This window comes from Ruditapes philippinarum, unplaced genomic scaffold, assembly GCF_026571515.1.
Source record: "Ruditapes philippinarum isolate M1 unplaced genomic scaffold, ASM2657151v2 ctg790_1_1_1_1, whole genome shotgun sequence".
Lineage (NCBI taxonomy): Eukaryota > Metazoa > Mollusca > Bivalvia > Venerida > Veneridae > Ruditapes > Ruditapes philippinarum.
In genome coordinates this window covers 232534-259080 of record NW_026859737.1, presented here as the reverse complement: position 1 = coordinate 259080, position 26547 = coordinate 232534, and the positions used below count along the sequence as shown (strand labels likewise).

At 32.2% G+C, this 26547-nt stretch overlaps 1 protein-coding gene across 6 annotated transcripts in view; it reads left to right on the top strand.

Annotated features, from left to right (window-relative positions):
- The window catches only part of LOC132757731 (coronin-1B-like), a 52221-nt gene extending 26037 nt beyond the window's left edge, over positions 1-26184 (top strand). For 3 of the 6 annotated variants that reach the window (XM_060749111.1, XM_060749110.1, XM_060749108.1), the window contains 14 exons: positions 1455-1604; positions 1920-2084; positions 3219-3341; positions 3662-3766; positions 4620-4716; positions 5549-5661; positions 6346-6459; positions 8217-8273; positions 12681-12838; positions 13295-13413; positions 15307-15434; positions 17207-17431; positions 20326-20418; positions 21474-26184. In XM_060749111.1, coding sequence (XP_060605094.1) covers positions 1455-1604; positions 1920-2084; positions 3219-3341; positions 3662-3766; positions 4620-4716; positions 5549-5661; positions 6346-6459; positions 8217-8273; positions 12681-12838; positions 13295-13413; positions 15307-15434; positions 17207-17431; positions 20326-20418; positions 21474-21614 — 1788 coding nt within the window. In that variant the 3' untranslated portion in view covers positions 21615-26184. The remainder of the gene's footprint in view (positions 1-1454; positions 1605-1919; positions 2085-3218; positions 3342-3661; positions 3767-4619; positions 4717-5548; positions 5662-6345; positions 6460-8216; positions 8274-12680; positions 12839-13294; positions 13414-15306; positions 15435-17206; positions 17432-20325; positions 20419-21473) is intronic. The other 3 variants (XM_060749109.1, XM_060749112.1, XM_060749113.1) reach the window with 3 other exon arrangements.
- Positions 26185-26547: the final 363 nt, after the last annotated feature.

The following is a 26547-nucleotide window of genomic DNA, read 5'->3' as shown; positions in this document are numbered from 1 at the left end:
AGCTATCCAGCTATCTTACGGAACTTCGGTGGTTCTACTCAGGTGCCTGTTCATGCCTGAAATAATGCACGGAAAGGCACCTGTGGTTTTCCTCCACCAGTAAAGCTGGAAACGTCGCTGTATGACCCATGCTGTGTCGATGTGACGTAAACCCCCCCCCCCCCACCCCACCCAAAAAAAAAATATGATCCAGTATAAACTATTGATAGGTTATATGGCCAGTATTTATTGTTGACGTAAAAATTAGGCTGTATTAAATATTGATATGTTATATAACCCAGCATAAACCATTGACAGGTTATATGACCAGTTTTAAACACTTAAGCTGTAAAACTCTCATAGTGGCTGGTGTCATATAACCATTAAAAAATAACCTTTAAAATATCTTACTTAACAATAAGCTTAAAGTAACTTACTTATGCCTAAGTCACAAAGAAAACGGGCGCCGTGCGATTAAACGATTTTTAGAAAATCGGCAGATTTTTTGATGTCGTGGACACCGGGTGATTTTAAATCTGATACCTTGCGTGGTCATGAATGAAACAGTTGTCGGGCGATTTTTGCCGAATGGATTTTACAGAAAGAATTGAACGGATCGGACGGTCGCTGCCTGATGTCCGTACGGCGCCTGTGCAATTTAAAAGTGAATCGGACGGTTGCCGCGCAGGCGCCGGGCGACAATGACTTTACATTTAATGACATACTTCAGCCAGTTATTATGCCAGCAAAGAAGTCAGCTGCCAAAGCCAAGGCGAAGGCCAAGGAGATGGTCCGTGTTGTTGACACCGAGTCACCACGACCAGTATCGAGGCCGTAGAAGGCGAAAATCAATCAGACATTCGCATGAACATTGAAGAAAAAATTCTGTTTACTAGTATTCAAAAGAATTCACAAATATAATTTTGAGGCAATTACAACTTCTTCAAGCTGAAATTACAACAAACATAAGCAGCCCGGTCGCCGGATGACAAAACGATGACCGCCCGGTGCCTGTACATGAATCGTCCGGGTACCGGGCGATAATCGTTTGACTACTTGTCTCTATTCAGGCACCGGGGGGGGGGGGGGCCCGGCCGAGGTCGCCTGGACGCCATTTAAATCGGACGGTGTTTTAGTAGAACAAGAAATTGCCCGATCAAAAAATCCACTCGATGATATTTATACTCAGTGACCCCAAAAATTATCGTCAGGCCGCCGTTAGCTTTTAAGTATTACTTAAAACTCTAAGGCGCCCGCCCGATGAGCAAAATTTTCAGCTGCTGCCGTCCGATAGTCACTGCCGCCGGACGGATACCGGCCGATATTGCGATTTTTTTTGAGAAACAGACGCCGCCCGGCGGCATTTTCTTATTTGTGACCTAGGCTTTAATATGGCTTATTGTGAATTTGCATTACTTTGTTTAACCCATTTTGTTGATTTGAATTCAAATCATGTTTCAAACTTGATTTTGCAGGTGAAAGTTTGGCAGATTCCAAATGGTGGCTTGATATCTAACCTAAGCGAGTGGCAGGTAGATTTACATGGCCACGGTAGACGTGTAACGTATATAGAATGGCATCCCACTGCAGATAACATTATACTCAGTGCAGGACTGGATTACAAGGTAAAGTTTCTTTAGTATATGGCAAAGTTTGGTTTCCAGTTATAACGAGGAATCATGCGAAGTCTCGACAATCTCGTTGTATCAGGAGTGTGTCTTAGGATAAGAATTTATATAAAATATACACTGCTTTATATTTTGTTATGCATTGTATAACTCTGGCTATGCCCTAGTGATATAGTTCCACGCATCCAAACTCCAAACAGTAGTTTTGTTTAGCGATATTTTTTCTTTATAAATTTGAGTATTGTTTGAACTTCAGTGTATTATATGGAACGTGGAGCTAGTATATTAATGTTAGTTTTGTTTGAATTTCAGTGTATTATATGGAACGTGGAGCAAGCAGAACCTGTGAATGTGATCAACTGTCACAATGATATTATACAGTCAATATCATGGAATCGTGAAGGCAGCCTCTTCTCTACAACATGCAAGGATAAAACTTTAAGAATTATTGACCCGCGTGTTGGTGATTGTGTAGCTGTAAGTAGTTAAAGTTTTTTTTTCACTTGACTATTTGAAGAATAAGGAGAGCTGTTGTACTCAACCCAGTGTCAGAGCCACACTTTGATTAAGTTTTTGCATGCAAGTTCAGGTATGAGCAAATCTACTGAATGAAATGGGTTGACACTTCACACACAATATTTGAGTTCACTGTCCAAGGTCCATAACTAATATGGATTTTTTTAACAAGTAAATCAAGAGAAGGAGAGAATACACATCAAACATCAGGATGGTTTGTAACTGGTTTATTTAAGGATCTACCGTTTTTGGTCTTTCGAGACCTTCATCAGGATATATTTCAAAGAAAAATGATTACTGAAGCACTAAAAAAGACGGGACAGAATGTGACGTATGTTACTATAATTAGATATATAAATGAGTTTTTGTGGGCAAAATGCCAAGTTATTTTTCCATATATTAAAATGTTTCAAATGTTGGTTAACCACAGATCATATCTATGTCAATGGCCTGTTTTTCAGCATGGTTAAAATGTTCATGTTCAACTAAAATGATTGTTTTTGCACAAATGTAGTTCTAACTTTGAAGTCTTAGGTTGGTAATAGTTACTGTGTAGTTAATATGGATTTTGATAGAATTATGGCCATTTTTGAACATAGAAAATTCTACATTATCTGACTCTTGTTTTACTATCAAGTACTGAGAATAGTCGAGCATGCTGTCCTACTGACAGGTGGTGTAAAATTTGAAGTATATAAAGCTATAAATGAAAAGTTTTGGCTCATTATTCTGTAAGAGACTTGTATTTGAAAAGTGACTTATTTGCTTTTGAATTTGATATGTTTGCTTTTGATTTTAAAATATTTGCTTCTGAATTTAACAGGTTTGCTTTTGAATTTAATGTTTGCTGTTGAATTTAATATATTTGCCTTTGAATTTAACAGGTTTGCTTTTGAATTTAATGTTTGCTGTTGAATTTAATATATTTGCTTCTGAATTTAACATGTTTGCTTTTGAATTAAATATATTTGCTTTTGAATTTGATAGGTTTGCCTTTAAATTTAATAAATTTGCTTTTGAATATAATATATTTGCTTTTGAATTTAACCTGTTTGCTTTTTAATTTATTATACGGTATTTGCTTTTGAATATCAGGAAGTCAATGATGTGTTCAAAGGTGTGCGTCCTATGAAAAGTGTGATGCTAGGGGATACGGGTAAAGTGTTTTGTACAGGTTTCCAAGGTAACGGTGAACGGGAGATGGCAATTTGGGATATAGTAAGTTGATTTATGTGTCAGACGGACAAGAAACTGTAAAATTGTGTTTATTAAAATTGTGTATATTCATATGATTTTTTAATGAAAAAAAAAAGAAGAAATTTTCAGATAAGAATATATATAGATATTGACTTTGCTTTATATACTTTCAACAAAATTTAATAAATTGTTAGAAGATTAAGATTGTTTTTAAAATCATTTTTCGAAACTATTGAATGATTGTAAATGTGTGAAATGAAATTTTATTTTTGGTATCTGTAGCTAACCTTGTTTCTAATATAAAGTTAGTTTGGAAGTTATGTTGTTGTTTTTTTTTCCAGAAAAATATGAAGAATGCTTTGACAAGAAAAACTGTAGATAACTCTAACGGAATATTGATGCCCTATTATGATCATGATACAAGAGTTGTCTTCCTTGCTGGAAAGGTATACTTAATAATTTGTTTTTGAGTATAATTGTTATTTGTCTCTCACCGCTGTTAAATAACTAATATAGGATTGGTAGTTGGTCACTTGAGGAAAAACTGGCAATTTCTGGTTAATTATCCAGAAAAACTGACTTAGTGGTAGTTGATCATTTGAAGGGAAATTGGTTATTTCTCGTTATCATTCTCACATGAAAAACTAGAGTTTCTGTTGGTTTTACCCAATCCCGGAAATTTCATTTTGCACCGGGATGGGTGGGGGGTGGAAATGACATCAATTTCCATGAACAAATATCTTATTGAGGTAAACCATTTGAAGTATGAAAGTATACGGCAGAATATGCAAGAAAAAATATCTGCATATGTTTACAGTTCAGATCGAAATATTTGTCCCTCAGATACCCGCCCATAGGCGGTAACGCCTTGTTACTGCCCAATAAACGGGATACCCTCTGGACATATATTCCAATCGGAATCGTAACATATGACAGATATTATTAAGAAAAACTGAGTTTATGGTAGTTGGTCACTTTCAAAAAATTGGTTATTACTGGATAATTATCCAGAAAAACTGACTGTGGTAGTCAGTCACTTGCTGAAAAATTGGTAATTAATGGTTAAATCTATATTTAGAAAGAAAAATAAAAACCGTGAATATTCTTTGAAAATCTGTGAACCAGAGAATTTACTTTAATACTGACTAAATATTTTTTACAAAAACATATCTTAACCATTATCAGTGAAAGGCATTTCAAAGCTATTCACTTATTATATAATAATAATGATTATTACACTGGAATTGTTACTATTGAAAGAAGTAATTAAGATGATCCTAGCTGTATATTTTATTTTAGGGTGATGGTAATATACGGTACTACGAGTTAACAGATGAGTCGCCATATTGTCATTTTCTAAATGTTTACGGATCGTCTTCCCCACAACGAGGCCTTGGTAAGTCTTTCTGTACTTTGTTTTCCCCACAAAAAAACATGGCCTTGATAAATTAAAGTATTTTCTAACTGATGAGATTTCTTGACAGTTAAGATTTATAGCTTTTGTTACTTGCATCGCCTAAAAACTGTTTTCTTCAAAATGTACCAGACCCTAAGTTGTGTAAAGAATGTTTTTAGTTTTAACTTGTGATGAATTATATAGCGTTTTGGTTAAATGTTTCTATTAAGTTACAAGTTACATTTAAATTAAATTAGTTTATTTTCGTAAGAAGGGATGAAAACTGTGTAATTATATTGAATGTGTAAATTGACATTATTATGAAAACTACTTGGACCATTGTAGCTTTTAACTAAAAATATGTGCATCTCTTTTATATCTTAATGAAGATCTAATAACAGCAGTTTTGAAATAATCTTAAACATAAAATGTTCCGGCTTGCACAACAGGTTAAGTTTTAAAGCACATTATGCCTCAGAAATCCATATTTACTTAATACTCTAGGTAGCAATATGTAAACAAAGTAGTATTTGACTTCCATACAGAATACTTATTCACAATAATTATGCCAGTTGCCAACAAAGTGAAAGAAGCAATGGCAAATGAGGCTTTTTTTGGAAACTGTAATGAGACATCAAATTTTTGTGAAATGAAAATGATAAATTTTTGGGGGGCATAATGGGCCTTTATATGTGATATAGAACTTAATAAGTTCAATATCATAACACCTTTGCAATTAAATTGCACTATATTAACGTAATTATCATTTATCATTAATTTATCATCAACGTAGTTATCATTTTAACAACTCTCAAAACTTATTTTTTTGTAGGAGTGATGCCAAAGAGAGGCTGTGATGCCAGTCGATGTGAGATAATGAGGTTCTACAAGCTACATGCTGCTCGAAACTTTGTCGAACCATTGTCCATGATTGTCCCTAGAAAGGTATTTGTTTTTCCATTATATACTGTGACAGGGCATCTGTTGCCAAGTGGTTAAGGTGGTTAACTTTAAACCACTTGCCCCTCACTGCTCTGTGTTTGAATCCTGACAAAGACTTTGGATTTATTCATGTGAGGAAGCTATCCAGCTATGCTTATGGAACTGTGTTGGTGTGACGTTAAACCCAACCAATAAAAAAAAATTTTACTGTGACAATCTTATTTATTTAACTGATAATTTTATCAAGTGTTAAATCATGACCTAGCTGATAAATTAACAAATGGTTATGATTGTACATGCATCTTCATTTCCTATTGAAGGTATTTGTTTGAAACTTCATGATTTAGGTCACTGATCAAGAACTGTAACTCCAGGAAGGATTTATAGTACATGGGTGAACATATAAAGTTCCACATCCAGGTTTTGTGTGCAATCTTTGAACCTGTCATAAAAATCAAAACGTATTTGTGGTCATGATTGTAGGTCACTGAGCATGACCTGTAACCCTAATTTGAACTTTTACAGAATTATCTTCCCTTTTTAGAAAAATACCTGTAAGACTCTGAGTGCTGAGAATGGTTAGGTACACTGTATTGTTAACAGGTATTAATTCTCTTTTAAAGTATGAAGATAAGCATGGATGTTCTATCTTTTAAAAAACAACCCTAGAATATTTCTATATTTCAGTCTAACATTTTTCATGATGATATTTTCCCTCCAACCGCAAGTGCAATACCGTCATTATCAGCTGATGAATGGATCAGTGGACAGAACCGAGAACCGATATTGATCTCAATGAAGGTAAGAATTGGGAACCAGATTAAAGGGAGGTAATATTTGATCAACAGTTATGGGAACTTTGTCTGATATGTGACAATGATGATTGTGTTGGTCTTGGACTTTACTATGATCATTGTAGCTTTTCATGTTTGTTTAACTAATCTACAGCAGTGGCTTAAATTATGCTTTGGTTTAAAGCTGCATGCCTCAAGATTGGCAAATGTACTTATGTTTGAAGAAAAGTAAAAATATTCACGATTCAAGAAATGATTTACATGTTAATACAGTCCAACCTCAATGTTGGTGGCAGTTAGTGTTAGAAAGGCTGTTGGTGGCAGTGAAATGTGCAGAACAGCTCAGTCAAATGGTCATAGAATGGAAAACAGAGTTTTACCAGGTTTTCCCCATTTTGTGAAATTAATAATGAGGTTATTTTATAGATTATGTGAGATATTTGTATTAGTAATTTTTAATGGCTGCACTGATTTGTACTTTGCACTTTTATATATCTTAAGTTTTTTTTGTTTTTATTTCTCAACTTAAGTTTGTTAATAACCTGTGTACAATTATAGTTTCTACATATAGTCTTTGTTTTAATTTTATTTGCAAAGGCTATAATGGTATGACAACTTTAATTCAACATTTAATTTACCTTTTATTGTTCTGTATTTGTTTGATACCGTTTACGAGTTGTAACATAATGTTTATTAGTGTTACGTTATGTGTATATTGCATGAATATTAAGTGAAACATTACTTCCTGATGAAAGAAATTTTTTGTGAAAAATGAAAATTATAATTTAAGGCTACAAACAATTTATTTTACCATGTATTTTGAAAGACGTCTTTGATATTTTATCAAATACTGTATAAGTGGATATTTCCATGTGCCGAAATGTTAGCGAATTTAAAATATCAATCCTTTTGTGTGATCATGCAAGGGTAGAATTTAATGACAGGTTGGCCAATATTTACGCCCAAGGACATTTTAGCGATTTTGTGAATTGCGAAATTCGCAAATATTTCCACGTTGCTAAATTAACCACCTCTACAGTAGTAACACAGTACAAATTTGTTATTAGCTGATTTCAAATCTGTATCAACCAATCAGATTAACTGTTTTCTAAATGGAGAGTTCATTAATTTGTATCAACCCATCAGATTGACTGTTTCCTAAATGGGGAGTTCATAAATTTGTATCAACCAATCAGATTGACTGTTTCCTAAATGGGGAGTTCATAAATTTGTATCAACCAATCAGATTGACTGTTTCCTAAATGGGGAGTTCATAAATTTGTATCAACCAATCAGATTGACTGTTTTATAAAGCAGAGTAACTTACCTTATGTGAAAGCATTTTTTCTGTTAGCTGTTGATATGTTTATCGTCTGGCTCCAACTGTGAAATAATGTTGATGTGTAAACCAAAAAATGTCAATTTATTCTAAAATGTATATATTGTGTTAATAATTTTGTTTGTATGTTAGGTGTTGATTGTTGTATAAATGTTGTGTTGTATGTATGTGTAAAGGAAACAAATGAACTTCTCTCAAACTGTAGATTATAAGTAGAACATAATTACATATAGAAGAATAGGTAAAAATAAGAGTTAAAAAGTCACACACTAACAGATAAAATTTTGAAAGTTGATCTGACAATATTATTAAGCCTGACACAGGCTGGCCTGGCTCTGTACTGGTTACAAAGGTTAATCACTTTAGGACTCAGGAGTGTATAGGTTTAGAAATTTTGTAAATGTTGTAATGTTTATATTGTATAGGACCAGCATGTTGTGAATGATCCCTCATACACCCCATCACGGGCTGGCGTTCCCCAGGTAATGTCATTGCCAATACTAACCAAACATATATGCTTCTGCCTTTACTACCAATATATAAATGAATATTGCATACCTGTAGTTTAGTATTGTATTGGGCAGTATGTATCAGCTCATCTTGAAGTCAGGAACATTGTCATGATTTTATGAAGTTTTAGCCAAAGTTTCTGCACTGCTGATGTGAATTAGACTCTATTTTATCTACCAGATTGTTAACCTGTCTAAATAGGGTGTCCCCATGGCTGAGTTGGTAAGGTTAGTGACTTCAAAACCACTTGCCCCTCAGAGATGTGGATTTGAATCCAGCCAGGGACTGTGGATTCTTTCATGTGAGGAAACTATCTTACTAGCTTACAGAATGTAGGTGGTTCTACTCAGGTGCCCATCTGTGCCTACACAGAGAGGCATCAGGGGTCTTCCTTCACCAGTAAAGCTGGAAAGTCACCATGTGACCTTAACGGTGTTGGCATGACGTAAACCAAACAAGATTAGAAATCATGAAGAAAAATGTTTTGTTTAGATCAGATTTCAAAATTGTAACATGAATTAGCCAACTTGAAGACTGAACTATGACATTGTGTGATGTCATAGTAACAGAACTTCTCGTTCATGGTACATTGTCACAAAAAAATTAGAGCTATTGTTAATACCGTTGGCTTGTGTTGGTTTAGTAGTGGTATTGGTTAAACTTTTTGTGACCATACTAAAATTCTTTCAAGATGTTCATTTTAAACTCACTGTACTTGATCCTAAATCTAAATAAAAACTAATTCTAAAAAGACATATATCATCGAAATTCATGTTTGTCCATTTTTGTTTCGTTCTTTGACTTTTGTTTTTTGGTTTAGTTTTATGTTGAAGTCTATTTTTCTCAAAACCTGTCGAGACAGTGTCAAAGATCATCACCTCTTACCTGGAATATTTGTTCATCATTAGATTTTTCCTTATTAACAATTAAGCACTGGAAAAGTATTAGGCCTTATAAATTTTTATGTGATTGGTCTACAATGGAAGCTCTGGAATACAAAATATAAATATGTTGATAGCATTAATTTTAGTATCAGACATAACAAACCACAAAAGAATTATATATGTATGAGATACATGATCTGAAATTACATATATTTACATAGCAGAATAATTATAAAATGTTTTAGAGCAAAATAAGATTTTTCATCACATAAATGTTAAATACTCAACTAGAATACTCAACTAGAACTTATTAATCAACATATTTTTTTTCTGAAGTCATATTTTATAAGAATATGCAAATGATACATTTCTATTGTTTGTATCAATATTTGAAATACTTATGGAAAACATGTGCCCTGATTGTAGACCAATCTACATTAAGCTGTTCAATATAATATTAGTTAAATCTATAACATATATCCTATTAGTTTCTTTATATATAGCTTATCCAGGTGTAGATTTATCCTGCTGTTTAAAGGAACTCCACTGAGGTCCAAAAGTCTAAAAACATAAAATTTGAATTTCTTACATAGATCACCTTGGGCACTTGAAACACAAAGATTTGAAAATGATTATTAAGAAATATACAGAGAAATGTATTACAAATTAAGTTTTTGAGTTATTCTTAGTCTGATTTGAGTGAAAATAGCAAATTTGGATCATTTTTAGCTCGACTATTCGAAGAATATGAGAGCTATTGTAGTCGCCCCGGCGTCGGCGTCGGCGTCCGCGTCGGCGTCTGCGTTGGTTAAAGTTTTTTGTAAATTCAAATATTTCAATTATTGCTTGAGATATTCAATTGAAACTTACAATACTTATTTATAGTAACAATGTACATCAGATTGACAAGTTGGATAACTCTACCTACAATATTGACAGAATTATGCCCCTTTTTAACTTAGAAATTTTGGTTAAAGTTTTTTGTAAAGTCAAATATCTCAATTATTGCTTGAGATATTCAATTGAAACTTGCAATACTTATTTATAGTAACAATGTACATCAGATTGACAAGTTGGATAACTCTACCTACAATATTGACAGAATTATGCCCCTTTTTAACTTAGAAATTTTGGTTAAAGTTTTTTGTAAAGTCAAATATCTCAATTATTGCTTGAGATATTCAATTGAAACTTGCAATACTTATTTATAGTAACAATGTACATCAGTTTGACAAGTTGGATAACTCTACCTACAATATTGACAGAATTATGCCCCTTTTTAACTTAGAAATTTTGGTTTATGTTTTTTTGTAAATTCAAATATCTCAATTATTGCTTGAGATATTCAATTGAAACTTGCAATACTTATTTATAGTAACAATGTACATCAGTTTGACAAGTTGGATAACTCTACCTACAATATTTTCAGAATTATGCCCCTTTTTAACTTAGAAATTTTGGTTTATGTTTTTTTGTAAATTCAAATATCTTAATTATTGCTTGAGATATTCAATTGAAACTTACAATACTTATTTATAGTAACAATGTACATCAGATTGACAAGTTGGATAACTCTACCTACAATAATGACAGAATTATGCCCCTTTTTAACTTAGAAATTTTGGTTAAAGTTTTTTGTAAAGTCAAATATCTCAATTATTGCCTGAGATTTTCAATTTAACCTTACAATACTTATTTATAGTAACAATGTATATCAGTTTGCAAAATAGCATAACTCTGCCTGCAATATTTGTAGAATTATTTGTTTTGAAACTTAAAAATTTTGGTTAAAGGTTAAAGGTCTTCAAAGATATTTACTTGAAACTTTACACATGTACTTAGGGTCATAATTGGAGAGTCATAATTGTTGTATGTCACTGACCAAGTTCCATAACTCTACTCGCATTAAGGCTGATTCATCTCCCCTTTTCTACTTAGTCTCTTGGTTAATGTTTACATGCAAGTTTTACATATCTCAATAACTATTAAAGATATTTATTTAAAACTTCACATATGCATTTAGGGTCATAATTGTAGGTCACTGACAAAGATCCATAATTCTATCTTGCATTTAGGCTGATTTTTCTCCCCTTTTTCAACTTATGGTAAAGTTTTGCTTGTAAGTTGTTATCTCAATAACTACTGAAGGGTTTGTGCCTTTTTTGGGACAATTTTATGCATTCATGATAATAAAGCAGTGATTTACTTGATAAAACATCTTAATAACAAGCCTTTGTACCTTTTCTGTCAAATTTATGTATTCATAGGTAATTAGTATTATTATACTCAATAAAACACCCTTGTGACATTACCTTCCGAATAGTCAAGCCAATACTGTATAATTAGACTCTCTCTAAGGCCTATAACATGAATTTATAAAAAAAAATTAGCCCTTTTGTGAACTTAAAAAAATTTAACATTATCAAGGCTCTTTTACTATCAAGCACTTAGGATAGTCGAGCGTGCTGTCCTACTGACAGCTCTTGTTTACAATTAGAATCATTATTCTGGGACAAGTGAGTGAGCAAATGATCTGATGTTTTGTACACAAGTTATTGATATAGGCCTGCATCAAATAGAACATTAATCTTGCAAAATTATTTCCAGTTTCGTCATGTCAAGAAACCTTGGTGGATTCCCTTTAATGTGTATAACTTTCATGTATCAAGTTTATAATTGGTATTATAAATAGATAACTTAAATCTAACTTTTCTGGTATTCTTAGTAACAGACAAGACAGTTTAAACAAAGAGGAGGGCAATTTATTTCTTCTTTTCTCTTTAGATTTCATTTCTTTCCTATTTATAAACATCTGAGTCTTTCTAACATACATAACTTGGCTGTCATGTCTGACTCAGATTGAGGACATGTTAATGTTGGTTTTAATATGTTTATTCTATTTACAAAAGCTTCAATACTCAAACATAACTCGGGGCTTCCTTTAAATTTCAGAGTTTGGCAGTCAGAGACTGCAAAATCTCTGATATTGGATAGGTACAGAAGGAAAAGTATTAGACTTTGGAAATCACAAGCTATAATCAAGGAGTAAATGACTAGCTATAACTTGATTAACAAAAGCCCTGATAACTTAACTCTAGACAAGAATTTTCTATAGACATACTGAAATATGACCTTGAAGAACTTTCTATAAACATATTGAAATATGAACATACTGAAATCTGAAATATGACCTTAACTATCAAGTACAAAGTTTTAAAAAGAATCAGGAAATTTTACCATATCTTTGTAAGAACAGATTCAAAACATGGGCGTTAATATTTTGTGTTGTGCTACCACATCATGATTAACAGTATTCAAGTTTGGCATATGTGTTGTTATATATTAAAATATGTTCCTCATTTAGGATTTTGCAGGAAATGGATTTAAATACAGATGAAATAAAACTTACTTTAATGTGAAAATACGTTTATTTGCTCTGATTACTGCCTGACAGTCACATGATAAATCAGGATTGTTATATTTTATATTCTTCAGGACGGAGCTCTAAATGAGGCCCCTACTATAACAACATACCGTGCTGTAAGTTCGTCACAAAATGGAGGATCTGGTGAACCTGCGAAGATCCCGGCCTCGTTAAAAAACATAAAACGTCTGAGTACATGCGAGGATGTTGTCACTTTAACCCCATCTAGGTAACAAATCATCTAGATACATTCATAGGTTTATTACTTCAGAAACAAGGTCACTTTCCATGATGAAATGGAAGGAATATCAGACTTTGCTCAGCAAGTGAACTTGTATTTCTTATATGATAACTTGATAGAAAGAAAAAAAGTTGGTGGTTTTTCCCTGGTGTGAGAATCAGTTTTAAATAATGCTTGGAAGGGCAGTTGGGGGTTTTCTTTATATAAAGTTGCCATAAAAATGTCTGTATCCAAAATCTCAGCACCTAATAATATTCATACATGTATATATCTATGTCACAATCATATTGTAAAGTATCACACAGTTATTTAGTCTGGAAAAAGTTTTAACCTTCTTTATTAGTAATCAATAAATTACAAGCAGTTTTTAGTGCATATTTATTGATAAAATAAAAAAATTGCCAGCGATACCTATTCCTATATGTATTATATTTACAAATACAGTCAAACCAGTGTTGAAAGGGCACCACCAAACACCAATCAATCTTCGTCACCCTCAATAGTAGATTCCCAGTCAGACAAGGCTTTTGTAAACAGTAAAATTGCTGCTTTTGAAAATAAAGGTAAGGTTTATGAAATAATTTGGCATCTTAGTTTATTGTTAACAATATCTGCCGAATAGAGCACTGAATTAGGAAATATGTATATACAAACTTTCCAAATAGCCTTTGTTATTGATACAGAGGAATGAAATATATTGACAATATTTGTAGATATTCCCCTTATTTCATATTTTAACTGTACTGTATATATAGTCATAATCCCCTTGCATTGTGGTGTAAACAAGCACCTATATTGTTGTAAACAAGCGCTTAACCATACATGCCATAATTTTTACACTCATTTCCGGGACACTTTTCATTTAGAAGTGGGGCATTGATTAGCAAACGTATTTTTTTTAAATTTACATAGTGGCATACAACCTATATTACCGCTTGCAAATTTAATGACACCATAAACAAAAGACAGAATGTCAATAATTATTAACAGTTTTTCTATCTTTTTTAAGTATTTAGGCATCGTTAATTCAATCCGTCACAGAATAGAATAAAGCTATGTTAAGTAATGACAATTAGCCATGTCGTTTACCTGAAACATTCGCGGAATCTTGTAGATTTTATCACCTTAAATTTAGCGGTAATTTTCACGGTGTTTGACCACTAATAACTGCCTTCAGGCGGATTAAATTTATTCTGGCCAGTTGTTAATTACAGTGTATGACACCTTCCCTCAGGAAGCCACATGGGGTAAACATTTAATCTTTTAATTGATCAAAATTATTGCCGATAATTGTTTGTTGGAAGGGGCACGTAGATATACCAATCAAAGGATTAGTGTCACCATTGCAATGCTGTTAGGGGATAATCGTTCGTTATTAGCGTTCTAGACTAGTTTAGACTTCCTTATTGAAGAAGGTATTTTTTTATGAAACGCTTAAATTGAATTTCTTAAAGACTTTTCTAGATAAAAATGAAGACGAACGATGCGTCATGTACAATATAGAGAAAATGTTTTGCTGAATTGTGATCACAATTCACTTACCAATACAATATAAGGCTAGCGTATTGTTAATCCCATTTAAGACACCAATAATGACCTCAATTATTGAAGATTAATAGTCGGCTAATGGATTTTACTGCCCCATCGGACTTTCCAATCCGCGAATATTTTTTTTCGGAAATCAAGAAAACGCGGAAATTAATATTCGCGAATATGTCCGACCTCGGCAAAACGCGAAAATTTGTATTCGCGAATATAAATTGGGTTACAGTAAATCATCTCCGGGACACCTACGGGACAGACACCTTATTTCCGGGACTGTCCCGGGCATCCGGGACGTTATGGCATGTATGGCTTAACCATAATAATGTATACACATGTGTAAACTCCTAATTATATTAATGTAAGCAAGCAAACTTAAAATGTAAACAAGTGTGTAGGCAAACTATTGTAAACAAGCCCTTTAACTTTAAAAAAATGTAACTACACCCAAAACATAAGAAATATAAAAAACACTTTACCTTTACACTGTAAAAGAGTGTGTAATTTAAGAAGTGTGGATTTGTATGAAAAGTTACCATTCTAGGTTCAATTTAAGATGTGTTGATTTCTATACAAAGTGAACCATTCTAGGTTTCAATTTTAGAAGTGTTGATTTGTATAAAGAGTTACCATTCTAGGTTCAATTTTAGAAGTGTTGATTTGTATAAAGAGTTACCATTCTAGGTTCAATTTTAGAAGTGTTGATTTATATAAAGAGTTACCATTCTAGGTTCAATTTTAGATGTGTTGATTTGTATAAAGAGTTACCATTCTAGGTTCAATTTTAGAAGTGTTGATTTATATAAAGAGTTACCATTCTAGGTTCAATTTTAGAAGTTTTGATTTGTATAAAGAGTTACCATTCTAGGTTCAATTTAAGAAGTGTTGATTTATATAAAGAGTTACCATTCTAGGTTCAAATAACAACACAGGTGAGGTTGGGACATCACCAAGCAGACGACAATTTGATCGCAGATCTTGGTCCACGAGTCAGGAAAACCCTCCAGATGTCATAGCCAATGGTATCAAGGGAACAAATGAAGTAAGGACTAAATTTATATTGATTTTCTTAATAAAACAATATTGAAATTTGCTGAACTTTTTTTATTCATTGCTTTGGTGACCAGTTGTACATTAATGATAAAACTATGATTTTGTTCTTTGATTTAAATTGAGATAATCGTTGAGAAATATATCTGAGATTATTTATTTGTCTTTTGAAAATTAATTGCAATACATCTGTCAATTTGTGCTGATACAACCTTTTTAAGTAAATAGTTATACTGTATATTGTTGGCAAAGGTTTTTTTACTACCCCTGATATTGATATTAAAATAGGTGTTAAAGGTCATGAGTGATAAAGAGCCAGTCTAACCTCTTGCTTATACTATCTTGTATACCCTTATGCTTTATATGCTTGAATGCTTTTGCTGTAAACCTTTTTTTTGCAGTCACATAATTTTCAATTAAATTTCTTTTAGACCTAGAATATTGTTCTTTTACCTGCTAAATTTCTTATATGAACTTGTCCATCTGTCTGTTTCAAAGAAGAATTCACTCTTTTATGATTGTTGAGTCATATTGTTGTCGTAGTGCAAAAACTTTAATGTAGTCCATTATTCGAATGTTTTAGAAGTTATCAGCTTGAAACACAGAATACTTGCTTATTTTGACAAGATGAAGTTGTTGGACAAGGGGCATAAGTCTGAAAGCTGTTATTTTGGAGTTAAGTCCCTTTTTGACTGAGAATTTTTGTCAAAAGTGGTAACTTTAACAGACGAGCATTCACACAGCATGTGGTGCACCTGTTTGAAATGATTATTGTCAACTTTAGGGAAGTTTAATTAGCCAGCAGTATAGGGCCTGTCTAGAGTGTGCGGATCTGCTGGCTGACCTGGCTCTATTTTGGTGGTAAAGGCTAATCACTTTTGGTTAAATGTTACAGGTTCAAATTTTAAAAGAAAACCAAAAAAACAAAAACAAGCAAATAAATGTGTACGTTTCTAGAGGTGAACAAAAAAAAAGAAATATTTTCATCAATTTATATATTTATGGTAAAAAGACTCATTTTAAGGTACTGTTAATATATTTATGGTAAAAAGACTGATTTTAAGGTACTGTTAGTATATTTAAGGTAGAACAACTGATTTTAAGGCACTGTTAATATATTTAAGGTAAAAAGACTGATTTTAAGGCGGTGTTTATATATTTAAGGTAAAGAGACTGATTTTAAGGCACTGTTAATACATTTAAGGTAAAGAGACTGATTTTAAGGCACTGTTAATATATTTAAAGTAAAAAGACTGATTTTAAGGTACTGTTAATATATTTATGGTAAAAAGACTGATTTTAAGGTACTGTTAATATATTTATGGTTAAAAGACTGATTTTAAGGTACTGTTAATATATTTAAGGTAGAACGACTCATTTTAAGGCACTGTTAATATATTTAAGGTAAAAGACTCATTTTAAGGCACTGATAATATATTTAAGGTAGAAAGACTCATTTTAAGGTACTGTTAATATATTTAAGGTAGAAAGACTCATTTTAAGGTACTGTTATTATATTTATGGTAAAAAGACTGTATACATGTATCTTGAGACTGAAATAGGTGGGTTATGATGAACTTATCTGACCAAACTGTTGCTTGTCATACGAAGAAATACACTTCATTGACAGTTGATTGGTTTGCAAGAAAATGACTGAAATGCTGTTTTCAAAAAACTTGATTTCAACCCACAAATGCATGATAGATTTTTGTCATATTTAACACTTTTGGATAGATGAATTTTACACTTTTCCTGTTTATCCAGTCTTCAAAGGGTCCAAACAGACCAGTCAATATAAAGAATGCTGCCCAGTATTTTGAACATAGAGAGATTCAAATAATTGACATTCAAGATAGAGAAAACACCAAAAAGTTAGAAAACCGCCAAAAAGATGGAAAGAATGCCAAATCATTGCCTGTCCGTTCTACTCCTGCTGGTAGATTGATACTAGGGGAGGTAAATGAGCACAGATCTAAGCAGCCAGCACATGTGAGTGAAAGTTGTTTCCCTTTGACTGTTATGCTGTTTTGTAGAAAAGAAATGAATATAGCCATAATATTGAACAGAATATAAACAATGCAGTTTTATATGAGATGAAGGATAGGGGTATCTGTCAGCAAAGGAGGTTTCTAGAATCTAGAATGCAAATCAGTTCCCTAATATAAATAATGTTTATAAAATGGGTGATGTCAGGGTCCGATGATCCTAAATTGTGTTACAGTGTTATTGATATACTTTGATGTGTCAAATATTCATTATCATTATTTAATGAACAAGTAAATTGTTACTTCAGCCACACCATGGCTACAGTTAAATGAGCCCAGTTCATTTTACCTCCCACCAGTGTCCCTGCACAGCCAGATCAATGTGGTGGGGTGGGTTTTGGCACCAGAATTGCTTAAGATGGGATATGCCCTAAGGCAACTTGCAGTGCAAGGACTTTTAATGGGTGTTTTACCGTGTGTGACTGTTTCCACAGGGCAGGATGATTGCCAGAGGATTGAAAATTCAAAGTCCTGGCTATTCCCTATTCTTTTTATGATTAAAATATTTGTGAAGTCTTATGTATTTTACTTTTCTTTCTTTATAAAAAACCATTTTCTTACACTTTTTTCCAGAACTGAATCATTACTCCGCTTGTTTTAGCTTTTGCTTATAAAATTAATGATAAACTGCATTGTTTCTATTTGTTGTTACTTGACACTTTCAACTTTTGCTCTGAAAACAAGAGATTTAAGATGTATTCACTAAATCTTGCAATAAAGGAGGGGGGGATAGGATGAGTAGAACATGTTACATTTGATTTTACATTATTAACTAATTTGAAGTATAAAGTGATCCACATGGAGTTTTCTATAAAAATATTAAAATTAAACTTTCATATTGATCTGTTAAGAAATATGGGGCATTTCTTTGATTAAAACAAAGCTATTGTTCATTGTATTTAGTTTTATGAAATTTACATAATATAAATTAATCATGATGGAAATGAAATAACATAATCCTTGTTTTAAGATAAAGTTGGAAGGGTCTGAGAAGAAATACATCATATTATATGTTTTCTGATAAATGCCCCTCCCCTATTGAATGCCCCCCTTCTCTAATACCCCCTCCCCACTTCAATATTTTACTTTTGTTCTTTCACTTTTTGGAAAATGTAACATCTCTGTAGGCATTTATCAGAAAATAATGTTATGTTTGTAAATGATGTTCAAGAAATTAACTGTTTTCATGCCTACAGTTATACAATGCATAATTAGAAATTAAGTGAAGTAATCAGTAAACATAATTATGAAGTCTAACCTTAAAATGACAGGTTTGTTAAGTCTGTCTTATTAAAGCTACATGCCTCCAGATGTGTCAAAATATTTCAATGTAATCAAACTTGAGAAAAATGTACTAAGATGTAAGGAAAAAATTTCAAGATTTAAGTAATATTTTACATATAATGTGTGATTTAAATGACTGATTTTTCAGTATACACAACTATATTTACTAACACAGTTAAGGCTATTTATGCATATTTTGACCACTGTTTGGTAAATTTAAGTGGTTTGTGAGTGCCATTGATAATGTGTAAATTGCTTCCTTTTGGTTAATTCTTAACATTACATATTCAAATTAATTTTCAAAATTTTCATGAAAACAAGAATGAATCTGGAGGCGTGCTGCTTTAAAACAGGGATTCATTATGTGTTAGTCCTAGATTTTGTGGAAATATCTATTCTGCTATCCTAATACAAAGTCTGTTATCTAAAAAAAGTGCTGCTGCTTTTGGATTGAAAATGGCATTTGAGGCGTCCATAGATAGATGGTACTTTTATGTGATTAATGTAATAACATGTGTAATGTACATTGCGTAGATAGTTGCTTTAAAATATTAAGAACTTATTCAATACTTATATATCATGTACTTCATTTCCTAGCCTCAGTGTTAAACTATTGTAACTAATTCATTCTTTTGTACATAGTTACAATAGTTTTGCATGAAGGTGATAATTTACTATGTAAGTAAAATAGTTTGCTTGTTATATATGCAATATTCTTCTTTAAATCTGTTTATATATAATTGTAGTAAATGCTAATTATAGCCATCATTATTCGAGCCGCGTCATGACAAAACCAACATAATGGGCTTGCGACCAGCAAGGATCCAGACCAGCCTTTGCATCCGCGCAGTCTGATCAGGATCCATGCTGTTTGCTATCAGTTTCTCTACTTGTTATAGTGTTTGTAAGCGAACAGCATGGATCCTGATCAGACTGCGCGGATGCGCGGGCTGGTCTGGATCCATGCTGGTCGCAAACGCATTACGTTGGTTTTGTCATGACATGGCTCATTCATTAAAAGACAAGATGTCTGACAAGAATATGGACATTAAGGTCTGTAGTTAACAAAATGTCAAAGTTTTGTTTTATTTCAATATAATAATAATTATTACAAAAATGGAAGAGAGAGAGTGTAATGTTTCATTGATTGATTAACATAAGCTTTTTTTTGTCCATTCTTCCATTTTTCCGATAAGATACATTCTGGTACACGTATATTATTTATGATTGATCTTTAAAGATCAGTTCATGTAATTAAGATATTGGATGTAGGATGTTAAACATTAGATTACTTTTGAAACCACACAGAAATATGCTCTAAGATATATTTTCTTAGTAATTTTAATTGATGTTTGTATATCATCTGGATTCATCAACTTGCATGATATGTTGTCTGACAAAGTTTATGGTGAAGGGAACATAATGAAAAGATTTTACTAAAACTGTTTCTCAGTCATATCAAAATGTTAACACAGACCGTTAATGTCCTACTCTTGAAATCTAGCTATATGTATAATCTAATCTTTGCTTTTTTCTATCTCCCCCGCCTTGTAGAAGATACATGTAAAGAAAACATGGTCGCCAATTAAACCACCTAGTAATCCAATGTGGGAGGATATGGGTGACGTTCCTAACACTGATCCCGAGGTTAGTATAACACCTGTGTGACATTCCCTCACTTCTGCTCTATACGACCTGTAAAAGGAAGTAATAAATTTAGCGGATACTTAAGTATAATGTTGAGGTAAGGAGAGGGAAACAAATATGACAAAATTTAACTGATAATCTGAGACATACGTGTTTTTTCAGAAACAAAAATAGATAGATATAGAGATCAGAAGTTGCGATGTTATGAACTGAGAATTCTAACAGATTATGCAATGTATTTCCTATGAACCCGAGTAAAGACCAGCATATATAAAATCATAATGGTATTATTTACTCCCTAGTGCATTTATACAGTAATAAAGATAGCTGGTATTATTTACCCCCTAGTACATTTATACAGTAATAAAACATGGCTGGTATTATTTACTCCCTAGTGCATTTATGCAGTAATAAAAGATAGCTGGTATTATTTACTCCCCTAGTATATTTTTACAGAAATAAAAGATAGCTGGTATTATTTATTCCCTAGTACATTTATACATTATTTACTCCCCTAGTATATTTATACAGTTATAACAGATAGGTGGTATTATTTACTCCCAAGTGCATTTATACAGTAATTAAAGATAGCTTTTATTATTTACTCCCTAGTATATTTTTTACAGTAATAAACATAATAAGTATGAGTCACTTCCTAGTACATTTATTCAGCAATACAACAAGGCTGTTATAATTTTCTCCCTTGTACATTTACATAGTTATTTCTGTACATAGGATTGTCAAAATATTATGTCATGATGTTATTAATAGTGACTTCAAATTTGTGCTTATATGATTTAAGTTAAAATCTTACCTATGCCACACCCTTGTGTTTTTGATATCCATTGATAGCAATTTGTTAAAATGATAATGACTTGCCTTTATTTAATCTGAAATTATGAAACATTGCGAGGAAAGACAGTTTCTTGTTTTAAGCATTCATGTGTAGAACTCTACCCATGCTTTTAAATAACTTATTAAATATGACTTCATTTTCTAAATGAACATCATTAAACATGTGGTTAGAATTTATTTCTTTTTAATTTTTATTTCAGTTGAGGAAAGCATACTTCCAACAAGCCCAGGAGATTAAGGCTTTGAAAGAGCAACTGGCCTTGAAAGATAAAAGAATTCGACAACTTGAAGATGAGGCAAATTTATTGAAAAAATCTGCAAATGAGGAAAGCAATTGCTGACAGTATATTTGAAAAAGGAATATTTGAAAAAGGAATGTTTGAAAAAGGAAAAAAACTTGTAATTTTACACCTGACAGTTGATGTTTAACATTGTTTTAAGTTGGTGAAATAGAATAGTTTTTGGGGGATAATTCCCCACAGCTTTACAGCTTTGGAGAAAATCCTCCAACGCTTTCTTAAATAATGTTTCTTTTACAGGTATTAAATCATTTTAAAAACATTTGTGAAAGGTCACTGAAGTCAAGTTTACAGTTTTTGTTATAAGTTTTATAACCAAAGGTTTGTTTAGTCACAGTTTATGTTATAAGTTTTAAAACCAAAGGATTGTTGTTGTTTTTTTTACTTTGGAGAGTCAACTACATTGTATATTGGTTTATATTTTGATTTGTTCAACAAAATTAGTTTCACCATATCATAAAAGACATTTTAGGTTAATCAGGGTTGTTTATTGTAAGGGACATTCATGCAAGCAAACTGTAAATAGGTTGCTTAAGGTTGGTTTACAAAGTGTCACAATATTTTACATGTATATAGATAAGTTTATTCTTGCTTTTTGCTAAATGAACCAATGCCAAAAAGGTTTATTGATTCATCATTCTTTTATTGATTTATCATTTCTTTATTGATTCATCATTCCTTTATTGATTTATCATTCCAATTCATATTCTACAGGCATCCCATATTATAAGGGCTGTACCACTTACATATATGCAAAACAATGTTTACCATTCCATGTGGGGGAAGCAAAGGCTTTGTGTATGTAAATATATGTAATACAATCTCTGCTTAGCAACCCCCTGTACAGAAGACAGTTACTTTGGTTGTTACTTAGAGGGGTTGCTCTGGAGAGGTTAGATTTATTGTAAAGTCTTGCACATATTTGTTGTCTACAGAAGGCTATTATATAGAGGTTTTACTGTACATTTTGTCGGAGATTACATAAATCATGCTTCATTTAATACATCAGTTAGGACTTTGAGTTAAATCCATTATTTGTAGGTCTTGTTTTTAATTTTTTTCAATATAATAAGGGTCCAGCTATAGTTTTATGCATTCCGTTATTAGAGGGCTTTGCAATGCAAATATTGGGTCCAATATTATTTTGGTTTTGCATTCCATTATTAAAGGATGTTGCAATGCACATATTTGGCTCAACAATATTGGGATCTGGCTATAGTTTTTGCATTCCATTTATATATAGGGCACTGCAATGCACATACTAAGCACAACATTATTTTATTTTGGCAGAAAAGTTTTGCATTGCATTATTAAAGGGCACTATTATGCAAATATTTGGTTCAATATTATTGGGGTCTGGCAGAAGAGTTTTACAGTCCATTATTAAAGTGCACTGCAATGCACTGATTAGTCCAATATTATTGGGGACTGGCAGAAAAGTTTGCTTTGCTATTTTAAAGGGCGTTTTAATGCACATAATGGCTCAACATTACTGCAGTCCTGCTATAGATTTTGCATTCCATTTAAAAAGGGCACTGCAATGTCATCATTGGTCCAATATTATTCAATATTATAAGGGTCCAGATACAGTTTTTGCATTCCATTATCAAAGGGTATTTGCAATGCACATTTGTTCTAATATTGTTGGGATCTGGCGGAAAAGATTCCATTATTAAAGGGCAATGCAGTGCTCATATTGGCTCAATATAACTGTGTTCTGTTATAGTTTTTGCATTCCATTAATAAAGGGCACTGCAATGCACACATTTGGTCCAAAATAATTAGGCCCCTGCTATAGTTTTTGCATTCTATTTTTAAAGTGCACTGCAATGCAAATATTTGTTCCAATATTATTGGGGTCTGGCAGAAGAGTTTTGCATTCCATTATTAAAGTTTATTGCAGTGAGGTCTCTAACATTTTTAGGGCCTGGTAAAAGTTATTTGTTGTTTTTTTTGTCCCAGAATTACGTTGTCAGAACAATGTGCATTCCAGCATAATAAATATCTGGCATTGGTATATTGTTACATTCCAATAGTTTATATAACAGATGATGGTGTGGGGTTTTGTTGTATGCTAATAAACCGCCTGAGAAAACATACAGAGTTAAATATTGGTAGATTCTTGCAAGAGTATTTTAGGTACAATAACAATGCTTTGTTTATCATATGAACCACATTTCTATATTGTTAGCTCACCTGTCACAAAGTGACAGGGTGAGCTTTTGTGATCGCTTTTCGTCCGGCGTCCGTCCGTCCGTAAACTTTTACTTTAAATGACATCTCCTCATAAACCACAGGAATGTTCCTTTGGTGGTCACCTTTAAAAATTGTTCAAAGAATTTAATTCCATGCAGAACTCTGGTTGCCATGGCAACCGAAAGAAAAAACTTTAAATATCTTCTTTTAAAAAACCATAAGAGCTAGAGCTTAGATATTTGGCATGAAACATCTTCTAGTGAGTGTCTACCAAGTTTGTTCAAATAAAAGCCCTGGGGTCAAAATTGGCCCCGCCCCGGGGGGTCATTCATTTTCCCTATATGCATATAGTAAAAACTTAAAAAATCTTCTTTTAAAGAACCCAAAGAGCTAGAGCTAAGATATTTAGCATGAAACATGTTCTAGTGGGTGTTTACCAAGTTTGTTCAAATAAAAGCCCTGGGGTCAAAATTGGCCCCGCCCCGGGGGGTCATTGATTTTCCCTATATGCATATAGTAAAAACTTAAAAAATCTTCTTTTAAAGAACCAAAAGAGTTAGAGCTAAGTTATTTAGCATGAAACATGTTCTAATAAGTGTCTACCAAGTTTGTTCAAATAAAAGCCCTGGGGTCAAAATTGGCCCCGCCCTGGGGGGTCATTGATTTTCCCTATATGCATAAAGTATAAACTTAAAAAATCTTCTTTTAAAGAACTCAAAGAGCTATGGCTAAGATATTTAGCATCAAACATGTTCTAATAGGTGTCTACCAAGTTTGTTCAAATAAAAGCCCTGGGGTCAAAATTGGTACCACCCGGGGGTCATTGATTTTCCTTATATGTGTATAGCAAAAACTTAAAAAATCTTCTTTGAAAAAACCCAAATAGCTAGAGTTAAGATATTAAGCATGAAACATCTTTTAGTGAGTGTCTACAAAGTTTGTTCAAATAAAAGACCTGGGGTCAAAATTGGCCCCGACCCGGGGGTCATTGATTTTCTTTATATGTGTATAGCAAAAACTTGAAATCTTCTTTGAAAAAACCCAAATAGCTAGAGTTTAGATATTAAGCATGAAACATCTTCTAGTAAGTGTCTACAAAGTTTGTTCAAATAAATTGGGGGGCCTATATACAGGTGAGCGACCTCAGGGCCATCATGGCCCTCTTGTTTTAAAGATATTCTTGTATGAAATCTCTTTTGAAAAATCTTTTTTTTAAATAACCCAACGTTATAATGAAGAAATACTTAAAGGGACTCCACTGAGGTTTTTTTACATGACGGGACTTGAAATATTTTTCACAAGATTTCTATACAATTTAATGTAGGACTGATCTAGTAACTTGAATGCCAATTTTCAGATTATTCCTTTATTTAGTTTTTCCAGAATCATCATTTTGATTGCGTAAAATGTCTTTAGATGGAAAAGTGTTACAATGCTTCTCACTCAAATCAGACTAAGAATCAAACAAAAAATTAATTTTTTTTTATTTAATTTTTAGCATATTTCTTTTAATATTATCCTTTTCAGATTTTTCCAATTTAAGCGCCTCACTTTATCGATGTAAGAATTTCTTATTTTATGTTTTTTGACTTCTGTGCCTCAGTGGAGAGCTATAATGTTTGGGGAATGACTTACACATAATAGATGGACAGTATATGTGAATTAAACTAATGAATTTAAATTTAGATGATGAATTCTTACGGTTTCAGATTCAGTTCACTTGTGTCTGATTCAGAAAAGTAAGGAAATTCATGTATTTATGGCATCAGTTTTAATATTTAATGTTCAAATTTTTTTCAAAGGAGGGGAGACTAGCAATGGTTATAATATTCTAGTATATAAAATGTCTTGATCTGTGTTCATGTATGTAAAATATACAATAGTTTGCCTGACATTGTTTCTCATACAAGAACATCATTCAGTTTTGTCATACAGGCATGTGTCATAAGTTGTCATACATAGATATATATAAACTATAAAAAGATCTGTTTCAAATGTTTGTACATACATTTATATGTTTATTGTTTGTTCTATATAGTGTTTAAGATAATTAAGATTTGTTTATAAACGTGTAAGATACAATTTTTGTGTTTATTTGGTAACAGGTTTGGTTTTATGTTATATATACACTAGACTGAAGGGAACAATATCTTTGAAAAGGTTTTACCAGGCATGTAGCTGAGGGCATTGAAATAAAAACACTTTGTTAGGGTTGTTAGAAGAAAAAAAACACCTTTACAAGTAATGTTGTATCTCATTCTTGCAATTTTAGCTTCTAAAAGGAACAAAAGCTTTTTGCCGCAATTATTGGCATCAGTTATGATTCATAAAATATATATATTATATTTGTGGTATTATATGCATGTATTCAAGATTAGATCTGACCCAATTATTCTGCATAAAATCTCAAAAAGAAGATATGTTTGCAGTTTTTATTATGTCATTTTTTTTATTTTTTTTGTTCATTGATACATATATTTCTGTTTTAACTATTATATATACAGATCTCTTTATTTTATTTTTACTGATGCTCGCTATATTATATGTAGTATATGTATATATTATAATATGCAATATGAAAAGGCTTTATCTCATGTTAGACTTTGTGTTAAAGCTGCACACCTCCAGATAAGTCAAAAATATTTTTATAAAATCAAACTAGAGAAAAATGTACACAGATTTTTTAAGAAAAGTAAAGAGATTCAATTAATGATTTCATGATATTTTCAATTAATGATTGATTCTGCAGTATTTATCATTATATTGCTACTGTGTGTAA